Genomic DNA, 20,227 nt, shown 5'->3' with positions numbered 1-20,227 from the left:
AGCTTGATGGGTGAGAGGTGAGCAGTGGATGTTGTTGACCTCAACTTTAGCAAAGCCTTTGACACTACCTCCCATAACTTCATCTCATCAACTTCATAGACAAGCTGGCAAAGTACAAGTTAGATAAGTGGACAGTGAGGTGGATTGAAAACGAGCTGAACAGAGGGCCCAGAGGGTTGTGATCAGTGGCACAAAGTCCTGTTGGAGACGAGTCACTGGTGGTGTACCCCAGGGATCGGTACTGGAGCCAGCACTGTCCAGCATCTTCATTAACAACCTGGACAATGGGGCAGAATGTAGCAGAGAGCTGGGGCAAGAGGAATCGCATGAAGTTCAACAAGGGGAAATGCAAAATCCTGCATCTAGGAAGGAATAACCCCAGGTATCAGTATACACTAGAAGCAAACTATCTGGGAAGAAGCTGTGCGGAGAACCTGCTGGACAACAAGCAGACCATGAGCCGGCAATGCACTGTCGTGGCAGAAAAAGGCCAACAATATCCTGGACTGCATTTGGAAGAGCATTGCCAGCAGGTCAGGGGAGATATCCTTCCCCTTTGCTTAGCATTGCTGAGACCACGTCAAGGAAGACATGGACTTACTGAACTGTTTCTAGCACAGGGCCGCAAAGCAGATTAAATGGACTGGAGCATCTTTCATAAAAGGAGAGGCAGAGGGAGCTGGGACTCTTCAGCCTGGAGAAGAGAATGCTCAGGAGGGATCTTATCAGTGTGCATAAATACCTGATGTGAGGGAATAAAGAACAAGGAGCCAGATTCTCCTCAGTCGTAACCAGTGACAGGACAAGAGTCAATAGGCACAAATTAAAAAAAAAAACAGAAAATCCCATCTGAACACAAGAAAACACTTTTTTATTGTAGGGGTGGTCAAATACTGATACAGGTTGCCCAGAGATGTTGTGGAGTCTCCATCTGTGGAGACATTCAAAAGTCAAGTAGACCCAGCCCTGGGCAATTGATCCTGCTTGAGGAGGGAGATTGTACTAGATCATCTCAAGAGATTCCTTCCAGCCCAGACAATTCTGGTTTTTATTTAACTAGCTCTAGCTTATTCTCAGCATAGCTGCCAGCAACTTCATTTTTATGGGTTAATAGGATTTTTTTAAATGTTTCATGTGTATTTAAACAGACTGATTCTCCTCCATGGTGGTTTCCCTGGTTCCAGTGGTTAATTTAGTACAACGTTTACAAATCTTTCTACGGTACCACAGCCGTGTTCTTGACTCCGTATTCCTTGGGAAGTTGCAGGTGTCTTGAAGTAAACATTTTTGAAACTACTTCCTTATTTCCAGTTGTTGTATTTATAATACCAAATACTTCACTTAAGAAGAGGTTATTTTAGCATTATCTAAGTAACAAGTTAAGCGTCTCGTAAAACTGAGAATCCTTTGGGTTGTCATATCTAGTGTTTCAGCATTGATTTCACTAAAATTATGTGTTTAGAGGGACCTTGTGAAATTGCAATACTTGCCTTATGTTAATAATCAATTTACTCTCTGAGACTACAAGTTTTTCTAATCAAGCATGAATAAAATTATTATGACACAGTGGAAAATCTACCTAAATAAATAAATTGGTAGGGAGCTGTTAGATTTTCTTAACATAATTATTTAGAGTGACATCAAAATTAATTTAAATTCAGATTGCATTTGTCTGATTTATAGAACTTAAATATTTCTTTGACATAATTTGTTTTGTAGTTCAGTGAGTAAATGTACTCAACCAATTGTAAAACAAGCTTTACAGAGCAATGATAATTACTGCATAGTAGGTCAGGCTTCTGGCACAGAGCAAACAGTATTTTTCACAGCTACAGCTCTGGAGTTTTGGAACCTCTCTTAATCTTCTCATTCCTTCCTGACTTTGATGTAAGTTGTTTTTACATGTGTAAAGCTCCAGTCTGATTTTATCTTTAAGTTGTAGTGTTGTAAGTTCCTTTGCTCAGGTATTTAGCAGTCTAAAAATGGTTAATGTGAAAGACAGAGATAATTATCAGTTTTTCTACCAGAATGTCTCTACCCTAAAAGCAAAGTAAATAACTAGTAAGGTAGGATACAGCTTAAAAAAATAAATTATTTTTCCCACTTTGGCATTTAAAAATGGGATGAAAAGGGTTGTAATTTAGAAAGTTGAAGACAGATTTGTCAATTAGAAAATAGTTCTATCGTTTTTTAATTTCTTTGTTGTTTTCCAATAAAGGAATGAAAATTTAACTTTTAAAGGAATAGCAGAAATTATTCTACTTTTAAGATCTCATTTAGAATTTTTAGGCTCCCTTCCAAGTACTCTATTATCGATGTTTCTTTTAATGTCTCTTAGCAAAAGGTATAGCAACATGAGAGAATAGAAAATCATTTCTCATAATTAAAAATTAAGATGTTCATTATAAAAATATCTAAATGTAGTTGAAAAATTTTGCTACAAATGTTTTTGATTTTAAAATGCACTTTTGTGAATACACTTGAAAAATTGTGATGGATTTTGTGCAGGGATTTGTTGGCAAAATAGGTTGTGGCATTTCACTTCTTGGCACTGCTATGCCTGTTTAAGGACTTTTTTTCATCTTTGTTAAATGTATTTTAATAATATTATATAGTCGTGCTAGGCATTCTCTTTTAGCATTTTAGTAATGCAAAAATCAAGAAACTAGAGTTTATTGGAAGTCATTCCTAAAATTAGAAAGCCAAGGTTGAATGCAGGAATGCTTCTGCATTAGCAAGGAGCTCCCTAGTGACTCCTCTTCCAAAACAGGGGATTAGGGCCTGTGCTCTGTTCTTCGGTGAGCCGTGTTTCTGTGAAAAGCTTTAGTGGGATATGAGGGGCAGACTTTCACTTGTTTTCTGCAAACGGCTTAATTTCTTGCCTTCTGGCCTTATTTGTAGTGACTTTATTCAGGTTCGACAGTTAATACAGAGGATAATTTGTAATACACTGGTTACCATAATACATCCTCAAGACCATGGTTAATAGGATTGAAGAAGGAATTGTACATTCAAGTCCTAACACTGTATTACTGTAATTAAAAAGGTTTCATTGACTGCAACATAGATTTCCAATGTAGGAAAGAGACTATCCAAACTATAAGATTTCTAAGGATTAAAAAAAAACTTGTGCAAGTGTGACACTACCAAAGTTAATGACAAAACTCTTATTAACAGCAGTTGTGCAGTCAGATGGTTAAATGCCAAAGCCCTCTTTAAATATTACCAAATTTTTGGCTAAATGCACAATGGAAAATTATTACTGTATTCGGACTATGCATTTGTTGTAGATTTGTCATTCGTATTTTGTGAACTGTCAAATAGTTGATTTGGATCCTAGAGAACCTTCTTTTGTCCCACAACCCATCGGTAGATGCACACTGTTGTGTAACTGGGTTGGATGGGTGATTATTCTGATTTTTGTGATTAATTCTGATCTTCTGTTTCCGATTAGCTCTTGAACTGGCTTTCTTAGTGATACTGCCATGTGATGTCTGCCTTCATTCCCCTAAAAATGGCAGTCTGGCAAAGTTTTTCTGGTAAACCATGGAGCAGAGAACTGTCACCAGCTTTGGGCTGGGCTGCATTTCCCCTGGGTTAGAGTTGGTTGGAGCTCTGCAAGCTCCAGGTGAGCTCCCAGGAGCACCAGATTGTGACTACAGACAGGGAGGGAAAACTAGGAAATTTATATGGACTAAGCATATCAATTTAGAGGACTGAGACAAAGGAAAGACTCTTTTCTGTACTCTGAATTAGCACAGGCACTGGGATTTGCCTGGCTGCTTGGTTGCAACTTAGGGCATCTAGAGAAACAGTCGTTTAACTGCCCAGAGCTCCACTCACCTGGCTGCGTTTAGGTGCCCAAGGGGCTGATGGGGTGTCCATGGACTGGGCGCTCTGAGATGGGGGTCTTTACTTTCCACCTGCCTCCTCCTTTGGATGTATCTGTCCCTTTGTCAGTCTGGTTTTGAGGATTATTCAAGGCAATCTTAGTTTAGCTTGGCAAAAGTATTATATAAGCCTCATTAACCTTGCATAACAACTGTAGTAGTTAAGACTTTAAGGCCCAGCTTCCTACTTTCTCTAGAACTAGTTCCTGTTTTGAAATGTGATGATGTGTTTCAGAAACCACTAATTAGCACTTTTCCCTTGAAAATTCACACAGGCTTATTCTAAGAACTTTTCCCTTCATACTCAAGTGTGGGTTCTTTAAATTATTAATTCCATAAATGGTATCAGCATTCCTACATAACTCTGATCAATTTTATCCTAAAATAATCCACAGCTTATTTTTAGACACTAGGATTAGCTATTTTACTCTTCTATAGCTAGAGATACGCGAATAGGTGGATGCAACATGATACAGCAGGGGGTTAAGGTATAGATTTGAATTCTTGCATTGTGTGTTGGACCTACAACGGTGCCCAGGGGTGACAGTCAGAATCAGAGCACAAGCTTATAGAAGGATGCACGGAACCTCCCTTTTGAACAAGTTTTCATGTAATGTAAGGCAAAGCTCATCATGTCATTTTGATTAACAGAAAGGGCAAAGGAAGAGAAGAATAAAGCATGCAGTTGACCATGTACTTCAGCTAGGCACTCAGCTGGGATTTGCTGAAGCATATAATTTCTCATTTATTTTATTTTTAATATTTTATCTTTTTCACCCCTGACCAAGCAATTATTTGAATTATTTGTGTGTGTATCGTAGCTGAAGTTTGTCCTATGGAAAAGAGGAAAGTAGCTGACTGTCCAAATGAGTTGAGGGCAGGCATTTCATGAGTCCAGGGGACAGGATACAGTGTCGGTAACATTTAGACAACTTCTTATCTCATTGTCAACAAAAATACATGCAGCACAAAGGAAATAACCAGCAACTGTTTTGGTTTTCTTTTCTTTAGATATTATTCTAAGTAGCATTAGACAACTTGTTGATACCACCTATCTTTTTTAAGTTAGTGTAGGTGGCGTATTTTTTATTTAGTTAAAAAAAGTATGTGATGCCTAGAACATGTATTTATATTTTGAGTGTTTTTTTAATTTTTGCTCGGTGAACTCAAATAAATAAAGATAATGAGCCTCCTGTGCCAGCTGCCTGTCCCATGCACAGTGGTACAGCAGCGAGTACCGCTCTCCTGGATCTGCCAAGACCTGCTTCTGAGCAGGAGATGGGAACTGTGGCTCTCCACTAAGCCCGCTCTACAAACTGGAGAGGGCACCAAGATTTTTTTCACTTCTTTCTTGCCAGAAGGAAGACTCAGAATCAAACTGTAAATATTTAGTCACAGTCTGGCTCATGGTCTGCTCAAGGCAAGGCCATAATGGGCTTATCAAAAACATTCTTCTAATTGTTTTTATTATCCTAACCAAAAACATAAGCTACTTTTCTCTACTTACACTCTTTACTCTATATTTTATTTTTTTCCATACTGATGCTGGGAAATCATAGAGAAGCAGGAGTGCTGGCAAGTAGGTGGAGCTGTGTGTATCCCTAACATTTAAATCACTGTATCCGAAAGGCCTTGCTGAAAGGTAGTATCCTTTTACACATTTCTGTGTTAAAATATCAGACAGTTTAGAAGGGTGCTTGTAGGAAAAAAAAAAAGGACTTTTGTTCCTCTAAAAAAAGCTGATGTTTCACACGGGTCTGTGTGATTGTTCTACACTTTTTTGTACACATGGCACATGGTATAATGACTAGTAATATAATGATTGGATAAGAGACAGGGCAAGTGTTTCTTCTGTGTTTCACTGGGTGTCTTGGTAGTTAATAAATGCCAGTGAAAAATAACTACCCCCAATTTTTATTTTTTTAATGACTGTTTTTTTGGAAAGTTTGTCAAGTTTAGACTTTGCAGTATGTCATAAATCACATTTTAGCTCATCTTGTAAATAGAGATAAAATTGCCTTCCCAACATATTCCATGTTTTCCTGTGTAATTAACACCTTGTTCACAGTTGTGTCTGCCAGTCAAAGCCCTGCCTTCTTCCCCCTGACACTTCCTTGATACTTTGTTTAGACTGCTGTGATTTTAAGTGTCATCCTCAGGGTACTTTAAATAAGTCCAAACAGGAAAAGGAAGGTGCTTCAAGAAGTCGACAGTATAGATCATAATAACTGAGAGGGACTATTTTAAAAGTATGAAGCAATTTGTATTTGCTTGTTACTTATATCATTACCTCTCAGTCTGGTTTTCATACATTCTAAAGAAAGTTTACCGTTTTTCATAGAAGTCAGGAAATATTAGTTTCTGTCTGTATTTCTGAAGTAAAGATCAGTCCAAAGTCTAGATCTAGCTAACAACAGCCCCCTTTTTCTTGTGCACGTGTGCCTTTCCCAGTACTGTGCCCTCTGTCAGGCCAGGCAAGCTGCTCAGTTGCCCAGTGAACTGAATCAATGAACTGATCAAAGCTAAAAACAACTCTACTTTTTTGTGGGCTATCCTTATCCCGGATGAGTTTCCGTTTCTGGCTCATCACAGGACTGCATGGACAGTCTTTCCAACACAGCAAAGGACATGCTGGGGGTGGGTGGTAAGGGGCAATATAGCCTTGAGCCCAATATAGGCACTTAGTACCATATTTTGGTTCTGAAAATTCACCCTGAGCTGCCCCAGTTACAGCCCTGCATGTGCTAGTACTGGTAGGATTAAACAGCTCAGCACATGACATATGGCTCAGCTAGTTAAGACCCAGGAATCTGGCACTCCAAATATGCCGAGGTGGGCTTTTTTCGTCACGCTGCCCTTAAAACATACTGACTGACTGAGGACCTTCATAAAACCATGGTGGCGGTCTACATGTTATGTGGCACAGCCTTGTGAGTGAAACTCATCCCCACAACCCTTGTTCAGTTCTTTCTTCAACTTGAAGGGCTCCAAATCCTTACCTCCTGCTTCTCAGGAGAGTCCCTCGCATCTAGGCAAGAGGTTACCCTGGTGAGCTGCAGGGTGTGAGGAAGAGGGATTTTCCACCCTCACTGTCAACATCTTGTTTCTCCTCAGCATAGATCAAGATTAATGAGAGGCAGAGTGCGAGAGTGGTTTCCTACAAATCAAGGCTCTCACCTGTAAAGAGCGAAGCTGAGATTTCACTCGCTGTTCCTTAGATTACTTCTGCAGTTTGTGTGAGATCGTCATTGAATAAAACACAGAAGTAGGCTTAGAATAGGGACCATAGCTTACAGAAATACCCCTATGTGTAAATTTTGAGCTGTCAGCAAGCATTTTCATTTTGTAGCTTCTTAAGCCAAGTTTTCACCAGGACATCCCCCTAATGCTTTTTTTTTAATTTACGTTTGCCATATGCAAGGGAAAAGTTTAGTCTTCGTGGATATAATACTTTTTTTTTTTAGCATCACACCTAGGTATTAGTTGTTCTCAGGTTTTTTTTCTAAAAAACATGCATCAGATTTCAGCTTGGCAATAAAAATGTAGATGACTGTAAATTACTTCCATTTTTATACTGATCTTCCATAAAAAAAAATGTGTGAATGCAGCAGTTGTTCACTCAAGTTCTGTACTAAAAAATTGTAATAATTCCGTGTGCATGTTTGTCAGATGAGTGGAAAGTCTCGCATTGACTTAAGTAGACTTTTATGAACCTTAAGTTTTAACACAAATGATGTTGAATGTACACTATATACACCGATGGTAGTAATTGCGTGAGGAAGGTGAATTGGTTTTGCAAATAAATCTCTGACTTTACTGATTTTTTTCCCATCCTGAAGGAGAAGGGTATGGGTGTTTGTTAATTGGGTTGTACTGCACATACATACTTACTGTGCAAGTCAGGGTGACTACTGCAGCACAGTTTAACATCTCAAGCTCTGGTATATCCAGATAAAATATAATTTCTTTACATCTTATCAAGATGCTCTGTTTATAGCCCTATCAATGCGCACTCACATTTGAGACATAGTTTTAAAATGTGAAATGTGACAGTAGATGTTACAGTGATGCAGATATAGTTTGTCGTAATTAATAAAAACAATACTAAAATTACTAGAATTTGATAGCATTGCTGTGACTGATACACAGAGTATTCTTTTGGATAGTTTTGGAACATTTTGATAATAAGCAAGGCCATAAATCTTTCTTTTAAACAAAATTCTTATTCCAAATCAGCCACTAGCCGTAACATTTATAAACATCTGTTGTTCTTTTTTTGTTTCCAGGGAAGACGAGGCAAACCAGGCCTCCCAGGAAAACCGGGGCCACCAGGACCTCCTGTGAGTAACTAATAAGTAGAATGGGAAATTTTCACTCTATCCTGGAACAGTGAACTTTGTTAGAATTTTTATAGCAGGTTACCTGATCATAATTATGGTTGAAAACAGTTGATTTTTGTTCACTCTGCTGCATCAAACAGCTACTATTCCCAGGCTTTTGATACAGCAAAGATAAAAGGACTGGGTGCACAAATACACAGGAGGGAAAGAACAAGATGCAAACTTCAGTGAAGGAAGCAGGAATTGTCTGGCATTTCAAAGAAAGACTGGCCATGTATGCTAAATGTGAATACTGTGCATTCATTCACTTTGCAAAATGCGTGATGCTCTGTAGAAGATGGGATAATTTCTGTCTCAGAGGGGTAATTTGAAAGATGAAGGACTGTGTGAAGTATGTGCCAACTGTCTGAATGGTGGGGAGGATTATACACAGCACTGGAATGAGTACTCAGCTGTAGTTCAAATGAGTTTACTGAAGAATTAAAAAGATTAAGAAATACATGACTCTATCGAAGGGTTTGTAATCTGAAGCACTAAAGGGTTTAGCTCAGATCTAAGAGGTTTGGGATTTTTTTTTTTTTAACAGATACATGATTTCAAATATGAAGTGAGGCATGGATCTATTTTAGCCTAGAATGAACACAGCCTTCCTTTGGTAGAGGAAGACTTGATCATATTTGTAACGTTCCCTATGCATTGTATTGTAAAAATGCTGTCATGCACAAATACAAACAGCTATTTGTGGATTAAGTAAAATTCTGTTGCTTTACATTCTTTGTATCAAACAAGGATTTCATAATTCCTTTCTCTCTTTACTTGAAATATGTAAAGGCCAGTAGTTTATACATCAGAACACTTGTCTTGTTTGTAGATAAGAGAATAATGGCCTGCTGCATGAAATACAAGGAATAAAATGAAACAGATGTAATTTTAACTCATCTAAAACCAAAACTGCATAAATTTTTTAATTTCCCCCCCCTTTCCCTTGCAAAATGTGTTCAGAAAGAGGAGCTGATGATGGAGTTCATTTATTCTGCATAAAACTGAGTAGTTAAAAATCCCTCCCTCTTCTCCCCTGCATATAGTCATATTGAAGCCTTGCTTATTTGAGTCTTTTGTACAGTTTGGGCTTTTTAATGCTGAAACGGTACTGCAGACTGCAGGAGTCGAAACAGAGGCAAGGAGTGATGCAGAATTCTTCTTAATGTAAATGCCAAAAATGACTTTTAAAAGAAAAAAAAAAAAAACACAAACCATAGCAGAGGTCAATGTTAGACCTAATCTACTTAGCTTTTTGTGAACCAGTGAAAAGCTGTTTCTCCATTACAGATTTCTGCCACCATAGATTTACTGGCAGGTCAGACTTGTGATGATGTATGATCCTTGACAGACATACCAGAAATCTTGCGTGAAAGCTAAATTGCACTTTTACTACTGAGACCTATTTCAGATCTTCTTACAGCAAATGGGAAGCTCAACTTTGTCAGCATGGCAGCATCCCTACGAGGAGCTCTGTGTGGGTACCTTAGCCTAGCACTACATATCAGAAAAGCATTCCTCAAACAATCATGGCCTAAATATTGGTTAAAGGTATTTGTTTCTGGAATGACTATCTTGATGCAGTCCTTACTTTGGATAGAGCTACACCAGCATCTTGTGCTCCTCTTCCAAGATTGAGAATAATATGCATAGGAAAAGCATACTCTAAAAGCAGTAATGCCTGTTTATGCACATTGGCAGTATACCCATATTTAAAGTGCTACAACTTATACATACTGAAAAGACTTTAATATGATCCATTATTCCTCCTCTCTTTTTCAAGGCTCAAACCATATTAAATTTTTGATATATTGTTACCCCTTCTCTTCTAATAGTAAGTAGTGGCACATGGAGGTATTGCTGGCCTTTACTTTGGGCCTTTCCGAAGTGCAACAGAACTATTGCACCTGCAGGGTGGTTGCTATCTAAGTTTGGCATATACAGGGTACAAAAGGCTTAACAGATTGACTGAACATGTAAAAATTAGACTCTCCAGAAAAAGTAAGATTGGTGTGTGTTATATATTTCAGAAGAATACGATATTTTTATTTGAGAAAAAGGAGATTCAGTCATTAGTTGTCAGGGTAGCTACAGTACACACTGCATGTTTGAAATTAATAAATTTACCTAATTTATTTATCAGTTTATGCCGTGACATTAAGTACTTAATTTAGATATTGGGAGAACAGCAGGTGTACAGTAATGACAAAAAAAAACTGTGAGAAGGAAAGTTCTGCCTCCTTGAGGAAGTTGCTGAACGGGATACAATACTTGGGGGATTTGGTATAAAGGACAGTCCTAAAAAAAGTGTGTGCAGGGAGGGGTTATGAGACCACATTCTGAAGAGTCAAAAGGGCTTTAAGTTGGACAATACTAAGTGTTTCTATTAATTTAAATAATATTTTTTTACCTACTTTTTGCATGGCAGCGTTTAAAATTTTCTTGATATTCTTATCTGCCTCTACTCTGACTTTTCTAACCCTCTCTCAATAAATCATCTTTTTCCCCCCCCAACTTAATTTCTGGGGATTTTTTTCCAGTAAAATTGATGTTTCTAGTGAGTTTCTAGATCAGGTAACATCATCTGCACATCTTTGGTTAAAAACCTGTATCAGTGTCAGAAACTTAGGTTGCTTGCAATTGATGATGAAACTACTCAGTTAAAGTGGGACTGTCTGTACAACTTCTTCCAGGTATCCTTTCTTTTGTGTCATTTTTCCCTTATCCTTTCTTTTATGTCATTTTTTCCCTTTGGAGTAAATCCTGCACCCACAAAAGGCAAGGTGTCAATGAGGATTTTTATTGATGGGTTTTAAAAAAATATTTCTGTAAGCTTACCCAGATAATGATCCTCCTTTGAGTATTTTTTAAGGTTTATTAAATATTATAGACTTTTAAAATGTCCTTTTATTCCCTTCTGGTTCAGAATTCATGGTTCGCATCCTTGCTGTTTGCTGTTGGATTTGAGTACTGTTCTGTTATTTCAGTACTGGAGAGCTGAGATATGTGCTCGCTCGTGTCTCACACCAGTGGGTAGCAATTTATGCTGAAAACAAGGAATCCAAATGGGTTAAGTAGAACAGCAGCTCCCTCTAGTGCTTTTTTGATCCCTTCCCCCTTTTAAAGGGTCTAGAGAGTAGTTTGACTCTTCTGTTAAATACACTATTCATTTCACTCTCAGAAGCATTCTGAAAATTATGTTTGTGAAGTCAAAATCTCTGCACCCTTCAAATGTATTTCATATGGTTTCTTTCTTGTGTTTTCTTCTAAAGTCTTCTGAAAGTGATACTGTCTCTTTCACATGCTGTTATCCTGCTCTGCATGGCTCTTCACTGAAATGGAAATACTGATTTTATGAAACAAAAAGAAATACTATCACGGTAGGATGCTGTGAGGTTTTATGTACAGCATTGTGATCTGACTGCAAAACTGTGGTAGCTGCTAACAAAAATATCTACACGAATCAGCAATGCAGAAGGGGTTACCAGCAGACCATAGCTTGTTTTGCAGAGGTATAATGCATTGGCTTTCTAGTTACAACACTTTTTTTTTCAGCACTTAAAAGCCAATGTATGGAAGGAGTCTGAACTTAGTATTTATATGCTGTTGGCCAAAGGATGTACAGACCCAGTTCTGTAGTCTTCACTTAGTCAAAGTGCTTTTCTGGTCTTGGGTTGTAGAATTACTACTTGCCTGGTTTTGTGTAGAGTTCTGTTAACAGGAGATCGTTTGTTTTTCTGTTTGCATGATTTCTTGCACTGTTTTACATATTATGGTTATTTGTGGGAGGTTTTGGGGTTGGGAGGTTTTTTTGTTGTTTTTTGGGTTCTTTTTTTTTTTGTATTCTTACTTTTACATGAATCAGCAGCCGAGTATTTCTATTTACATAGGTAGGCTAGAGGACAGAAAAAGGAGTTTTACTGGTTTCTCCATTACAGGTTAACTTTATCTTTTCTGTCCCAATTTTCTCTGTCTCTACTGGAACTCTTATGACTGGAGGAATTCCGTTTCTCAGTAGTTCCCATTTTAGTGGGACATCAGATTGTTTTTTAAAATAAAAAGAGTGCCAAGCTACAGTTGTGCTACAGACTTCCACCAGGATAACAGTGTTCTTTGGGGTGAGTCAGAATATGACTTCTGCCCAGTGTTGCTGTTTGGCAGAAGGGAAGTGCTATCAGCACTGTTTTTTAAAGGTAGGAAACATGAGGACTACCTGATTTGGCCAAGTGCTGTCTTGTCTAAGAAGCTGTCTCTGACAGAGCAAGGAAAAAAACTTTGGGTCTCCTAAACCACAAGTTAGTGAGCTGCAGTCACACTTATTCATCCTTTTAAACCTGCTGTTTTCTACCGACATGTCCAAAGTTACTTTTTGCAACAAGAATAGATTTATTTCACAATTACTGTAGCCCTTGAATCTCATCAGTCAGTTCCTTATTTACCTTTGCAAGGGTCTGAGCTTCGTATCTTTTATCTTCACAACTATTCTTGCTTGTAAGATTGGCTTTGTGTTACTCCTTAAAGTCTTAAATTAAAATAGGGTTTCATTTTTGTTTGTTGCATGTGAGGCAGTGGAGAAGTTCACAGACTACTTTAATTTCTTCATTTATTTCCGTACACTTTTGGTCTCTTGTTATTCAGTATGTATGAGTGCCACCAAACTAGTTATCTTAAGTAGCAGCAGTTTGCCTTGGAAATCTCATTTCCTCTGCCTCAGGAAATACTGTCATTCCTCGACCAATATTTTGAAAGTGAATTAATATTATCAGTTAATTACAATAAACAGAAAATTAAAGCAATGATAAGCGAAAATTGTCAGTATCATTTCTGATATTCCTGGACTTCCAGCTGCTTTTTAGAAGTATATTGGAAATGCTTACATGATAGGACAAGAATGGCTGGTAAGGGTTGATCATATTGCTTGTTTCTGTGCATTCAACTGTTTTAAATCCATATCAAAATGTAATTTACTTAATGTATTCTATTGTGGCAGACGTCATGCCTTCATTCTTTCCATTTGCTCTTTGGAATAGTTATACACTATTGCGCATCTGCACTGATGAGTTTCACGATTTTTTACATTATAGTAATCTGAAAAAAACAGTATTTTATTTTAATGGGCAGACACAGATCTGAAATAGATGGGTAAAGTGATTACACTGACTCACTTGCACTGCTGTGTTCTCTGAAATGGCCTGTTCTTGAGATACAACCAGTGCAATTTACTTGTTACACATTTTACTGCATGGAGTGTGAGACTGGGTAGGCTTTTTCAGCAGTCTCATCTTTACAGAAATGCAGACAAACTATCAAAGTGAAGGGAGAAAAATATATTATAAACCCTAGTAACTTCACAGTTTGGAGCTATTCCCTTTTAAGCACCTGTGTTTCTATTCCTGCCTTGTCTATAGAAATAACATCTGAAACCTGTTTGCAATTTTGGAAAACAATCAGGACACATTTTCAGTTCTTTTATTTTCATGCAACTGTGTTCTCTGTGTGCTTCAGTTCTCTCAATTACACAACCAGATATTAAAAAAGAAAAAGGAAACCCCGCTCAAGTGAGCTTTTCACTGGTATTTGGAAAGCAGCAAGTCTGAAAAATATCCAAAGTGGCAGATGTGCAAAATTCTCATTCAAAAGCAAGAAATTGCCTGTACAATAATTCTTCAAGTCCTGTTAATTTTGTTACTTCTCCACTTGCAAACCAATACCACTAGTTCTTTTTTTCTGTCTGTAGAGACTTCTGAGTGGATTATGCAGCTGTATTAGTGGAGAGAAACAGTGTGGAAGGGAAGAAAGAGACTAGAGTTTAGGAAAACAGTCTGGAATAAAAGTATTTTCTGTTGTTGTACACTTGTTCTATTAGTTTTATTTTAGAAAGAATGATGAAAAGATAAAATTATTACATTTACGTAAATTTTTACAAATGGAAAGACTAAAACAGAGAGATGGCTTACCTCTGGTAGCACAAAGGCTGTGGCATAGTCAAGAATGCAACCCAAATGCCATAAGTTCCCCTTGAGTACCTTAGTCACGAGACAGTTCTGTGTCTTTTTGAGGTTATGCTTCTTTTCTGTGTCTTTTTGAGGTTATGCCTCTTTTTCAAAACTGTGATGTGTACCAAGGCTTTCCATTTTGACAAAACTGATTTATTTGACATCCAGATAATATCTAGAGGTCACGATCAGTGGCAGATACAGCATTCAATCCTTTCTGTGTTGTATGATTGCAGCAGTTTCATTTGTAGAAAAACAGTAAAAGAAGCAACATGGTGGCAAATGAGAAGGGAGAAAAAATTCTTATCTTTGCTTGCAGGATTACAGAACCCTGCAAGGATTCTGGATTCAAGGATTCAGCACTGCAGGATTACAGTGTTGAAGTTGAGACATCTAATAAGTAGGCAGTGTCATCACAGTTCAGTCCCAATTCTGGATTGCCATCTTTAATATGGATATCAAAGTAAAATACTGCTATTAACTTTTGAAATCAGACTTGAGTGAGCATCTCAGTCAACATATCATGACTATATTTGTCTTATTTTTCAACGTAGATTTGAAGTGACAGTTCACTTCCGAAATAAAATGAATGGAAAAATTTATGGCCTTGTAGCTCTTCTGATGTTGAGGAGGAACAAAGAGGGCATGAGGCACCTGTGATGTTTCATGTGGCTTCCAAATCTTCCTTATGTCCCCTAATATTTAAGTACCACTATCTTTCTGTAACAATGTAATCACATCAAAATACATAGGATCATATTTCATAATTTAGTGATGATGTCTCAGAGCACACCTATCTTGTTCTGTTATGCTGCAGTAGTGTTCTGCCAGGTCCTACTGACTTATCCATCAGTTTTAATAACTTTTGCCTATTGACTTTAATTTGGCTCTACCATCTTCCTAGGTTTTTTTATACCTTCAGACTCCATGGGAACTTTGTGATTGCCTCTCTTTCATTAGTTTCCATCAGACTGAAATTTTTTTCCTCAAGGAAGTAGCAGTCTGTTTGGTTAATCAAAATCATGGTTCTGTTTCTCATCTTTTTTAAGTTCAGTACCTCAAGGGAAGTACCTTTACTGGTAAGGAGAGCCATCAGGGTTTCGCAGAATGATATTCTACATGTGGGAAAACTTTGTGCGTTTGCCATTCTGTGCACTCCTACAGAGCAGATGCATCTTGCCAAAGCAGGCCTTGCTGTCCGAGTGCAAATCATGACCTACCTCATTTAAATGCTTTGTCAGAGCACTTCAAAATATGATTACATAGGTGCCAAATGATACCACCCTCAGGATGTGCATCCTCAAAGTAGCTATCACATAATTAGTATCACCAAACTGATCTCTTTTTATGCAAGTGCTTTACATTCTGGTAATTCTCAAGCTTTTAATAATTGTTCATCAGCGTAGCCTGCCACTGGGACTTAGGAACCAGCCTTGTGACTCATTACTCCTGGTTAGAGATGCAGAAATAATATATGTTGGAAAAAAGTTAACTTCCTGAAGTGTGAGTCTCCTGGAGGAGACAAAGTTACAAGTCTCTTGTTTTGAAATTGTCTACGGTCTCTCCTGCCACCCCTACAAAGGTGCTAAGAGAAATTATGCAGAATAGTTGCATTAGTGAAAGAAAGCCCTCTTCAGTCTTCATGAGTCATCGCTGTGAGGCTCCATGTTCTTACCATATTCTGGTGATGGGACAAGAGCATGCCTCCTGCACCATGATTTTCCTTCTTATTACTAGTTGTCCACATAAAAATGCTTTTAAACTCCTGCGACAATTATAATATCTATGAAGACTTAGAATTATTTTCATAAAGCTGGTTATTTGTAAACCAACACTAATCTAGACAACCACGAGAATGGTGCTTTTCTGAAAACAGAAATGCTTTTCAGTTTCAGCTTTGTAACAGTATCAGTTGACCTTCCAGTCACAGTCAGAGTTCCCTTACTCATGAGAGCTATTATTTTCTAAAAGTTGAACTACACTGCTTCCACAAATGTGTATACTATGTCCTAGTGATCCTTACAACTGCTACTGTGATGCAAAGGTATCAAATAGCAAGGATTGTCTGTCACATTCAGTTCACAAGCAGCATCTTCTACACATGTGAAATTATCAGATATGAGGAACACCACCTGTGACAAAATCATTGCTGCTTCTGTCATCATTTTTTTTCCCTGAATTGCCTAATGGTTTATATAGCAGCAACTCTGAAGTAGTAAACAGTTGAGGTCCTCCTTAGAAAAGTATAGTGACTGGTTATTTAGTTTATATTGACCCAGAATACATAGCATTTCAATATTGTCCTTGGATCTCTCGCAGAAATCAGTGGACAGAAGTTTTTTCAATTTTTCTAGGAATACTTTGGAGTCTTACTGCTGCACTGCTACGAATTGGACAGTGGTTCTTGTTACAAAAGTCTTAACCAGTTGAAAACAATAGTATTTTCATCTTGACCAATTTGTATCTTGGGTGAGAAGTGATTTTGACCCCTGACTTCCTGTAATGGTTTTACAGGTCCTTTAGCATGAAAATGGGAGAAATTTTCAATAGATTCTTATTCTGAAAGTGTAGAAAGCTGTTTTCTTGTTACCATGCATAACACCAGAATATTTCTGTCATAAGTGTGATGTATGTGTAATAACAGTGCACATAAACCAACAAAGATCTTATACAAAATTAAAATGTGCTATAAAAACTCTGATTAACCTCTGACATAGCTTCTGACTGATAAACATCCTCCATTTGCTTTTGAGGAACAACTCTTTCCAAAGCCAAAGAGAATTCAGTTTCCTAAAGCAGCCTTTAGGGTGCATATATGCCAACTACATTTTCCCCACTGACACAAAAGCTACAGAGAGTAAATTTTTAGCCTGTGATTATAAAAAACCCCAGAGGAGGAGAGTTGCCTTTGTGCCCTGTCTCTGTTAAATGCAGATCATTCAGACTACGTGATTTAACTGAATATATTATTATCTTATTAATGTAGTCAAATGTTTCTTACAGCTATCGTGAATGGCTGTAGTTCATATTGCATGATGAAAATTTGAGCTTGAAGAGAGATACTATGCTGATTTGTAAATTTACCCAAGTTTTAGTTCATAAGGTCTTTACTCAACTTTTTGTGTTCTGCCCTGATTTACAACACTTAAAAATCTCATTGAGGGCCTAGTTTGTGGCAGAATGTATCTTAAAATTTTTTATTTTTCCCAAGCACATGTTTTTTAATCTCTGCATCGTAAGCCTGCATTTGAGTAGGAAGTTCATTCCCCATTGTTGAACTTTTTTGTGAGAGATGTGTGTATAAGTATAAACTTGCAATGCTAATAAAGCTAGGAGGTTAGTCTTTTGGAGAATTCTGGCATTCCTCAACTTCTCTTTCTGTACTCAAAAATCTAGCTCTTTGCTCACACTAGGAGATGCTTCTGCTTAAAAACTTGTTCTTCGAGTTAGTGGAGAGTTTTAAAATACTGCAGAACAAAGATGCTGCTCATACCAGAAGCGATTAGTATTAAAATTGATATGGATGTTACCTCTGCCTTCTATGATGGACCAATTCACTCCAAAAGAAGTTGCCATTTTTCAAACCTCAGGATTTCACAAACTGACTCTGCTTCTCCTCTGTGCCTGAAAAAAAAGATAGAATGAAATTACAGAAAATAATTTACTGTGTAATCAAATAAAAATCTAAACCCTTTTACATGACCACTGTTCTTTGAATATAGACATGTAAACAAAACACATTAAATTAAAATTAATTTCTGATGCATGTTTTTCTATATAGGGTCCTTCTGGACTAAAAGGAATTCTGGATTCATTGAACAAGCATTATAATGAGGTATGGAGATTTGATATAGTGTCTGTGTGTCTGTTTATGGCTAAGAAATATGTGTTCAAGGTAGAAATGACCACAGTTTTGATCCTTGCGAACCACGTTCTAAATTCATCCAAAAGGTAGATCCTTCCCTGTCCCTTTTCTGCATCCCTGTATAGTCTCAGTCCACACTCTAGTCGCATACCTATTGTGTCATCTATCATGCTGCCATTTGTCTCATCTCCCATCCATCTACTCCCATATTTTTGCCTGGTGCAAAACAAGAAGGAGGTGGGTTGACCACCTAGCTGTTAGCGTAAAGCACCAGCTCCCCATTTCTGAAATGAATTGCTCTAAACTGTACATGGCATTTCTTCTTTCTTGACCTACTCTGTCATGATCCTAAGAGTAGAATAGAAAGACAAGGAGGCATAATTTTGAAAGACCTGCTAGCAATCAATGAGAATTGTCCTTATGTTTGTATTATAGACTAATAAAAATATTGTCTCAATTATAGAGTCTCCTGCAGCTAGAAGAACTTCATAGAAAGAAGTTAAATTGCATAGGACAGTGTTCCGTGTGACAGAGCTTTTAAATTCTTACCGCAGATTTTTCAAATCATTTAAGCAGTATTAGTATCTGCCATTGTAAGGCATTGTGATTCAAAGGTCATGCAAGTTTTCTTAATTGATGCCAAAGTGAGTACGTAACTGATCTGGATAGAAAATCATATTTCATTCAAAGACCGATGAAGCACTATTACAGGAGTATTTGGTTAATACAAGGGTTACTGTGTGTTTCATGCCTTAAGTCATGCAGGCCAAACCCGGAAGACATCCATCTCTTAATATTGAAATGCGTAACTATAAAGAACAGGTGAATTCAGGATATTTTTCTTATATGATGTACCTAGATGAGTACTAAATTCTTTTTTGGAGTAGGGATTCTAGAGCGAAACTCATGTCAAACATATCTTTCCAGTTGCTTTTGCCACTGAAGTGATTCCTCTTGATATTTTTGGTATTTAATCCATTCCAGATCAGTATATCACCTTAGAACATGCATTAGGAATTAAGCATAGTTTTATATGCTGTCCTGGATAGGGACGTTTTTATACCTGGAGACTTAGTTTCTGGTTTTGGTCTGCCATTTCATATGTATGTGTTGAAGTTTTCTGTATTTTGGTTTTACACCTTTTGTTTTCTTACCAGTTTCTTTTTCCTGCCAAAGACAGCTTTCACTGATACCAGCCCTGTTTCCTCTATCAATACAGTATTTATTGTAACTCATTCCCCGCCTCTGGACTCTTAATTTCTTTTACCCTGATGGTCCCTTTAAGGTTAATTATGCAGGAGGAAATACAAACAGTGGTGATCTTCAGGAACTGGCAAGCATCTGTCTCCAAAAATCATGTTTCTTATCATTGTAAGGCTCTAAGAGTTCTTGAGGTGTCTTATATTTCCTAATTAACAATATTCTGGAAAAATGTAGACCAGCTGCTCTGTGCCTATAAATTAATCATCTTTTAAATCCTGTATAGCTTACCAACTTTCTTCTTCCTTCTACTGTCTAGTTTGAAGATTTAAATGACTGTCATGAGCAATTAACTCTTCAACAAGGAAATGCTGTTTGGTTTTACATGAGAGAGGAGATGGCTTTCTGATTCAAGTAGTAGGTTTTAAATATGCAAACTTTCTGTAACTACGTGTTCAGATCTTCCTAGAGTCAGCTTAAGTCTTCAACTGCTACAGCAAACGTATTAGTTTCTATACATTTTATGGTGGGAATTGTATATTCCTATCAAGAACAAGACAAAGATATCGAAGACGTCATCAAAGACAAGGACAGCTTGTCTGCTTTGCCATTGATTATTCATTTAGGCACCAGTAACTTTCCTTTTTTCCCCATACTATTACGTAGTATGATGAGTGCTGATTTTTTCAATGCGTCTTGGAGGTACCAAGCAATCTTTAACATTCCATGATATAATTTGTAATGTGTTTTGATTATTTGCATTTCTAAGTTGATATTTCAGTGATATTCTGAGGGTTTTGAGATTCCTTACACCACAGGAAAAAGTCTTGTCATTTTCCAACAATTAAATGCATGTTCTCAAGGATCTCACAAGGTCTTCTTTCAGTTTGGTTTTTG

The 20,227-nt window shown here is 37.4% G+C and overlaps 1 protein-coding gene across 1 annotated transcript in view; it reads left to right on the top strand.

Moving 5' to 3' along the window:
• Positions 1-20,227, top strand: part of COL19A1 (collagen type XIX alpha 1 chain) — a 202,260-nt gene that overhangs the window by 119,860 nt on the left and 62,173 nt on the right. Inside the window, 2 exon segments of the mRNA XM_068396430.1 lie at positions 8,177-8,230; positions 18,047-18,100. Of these exon segments, the coding sequence (XP_068252531.1) occupies positions 8,177-8,230; positions 18,047-18,100 (108 nt within the window).

Source organism: Nyctibius grandis, chromosome 1 (genome assembly GCF_013368605.1).
Source record: "Nyctibius grandis isolate bNycGra1 chromosome 1, bNycGra1.pri, whole genome shotgun sequence".
NCBI classification, from domain to species: Eukaryota; Metazoa; Chordata; class Aves; order Nyctibiiformes; family Nyctibiidae; genus Nyctibius; species Nyctibius grandis.
The sequence above is the reverse complement of the archived record's forward strand: the minus strand, read 5'-3'. Positions and strand labels throughout refer to the sequence as shown.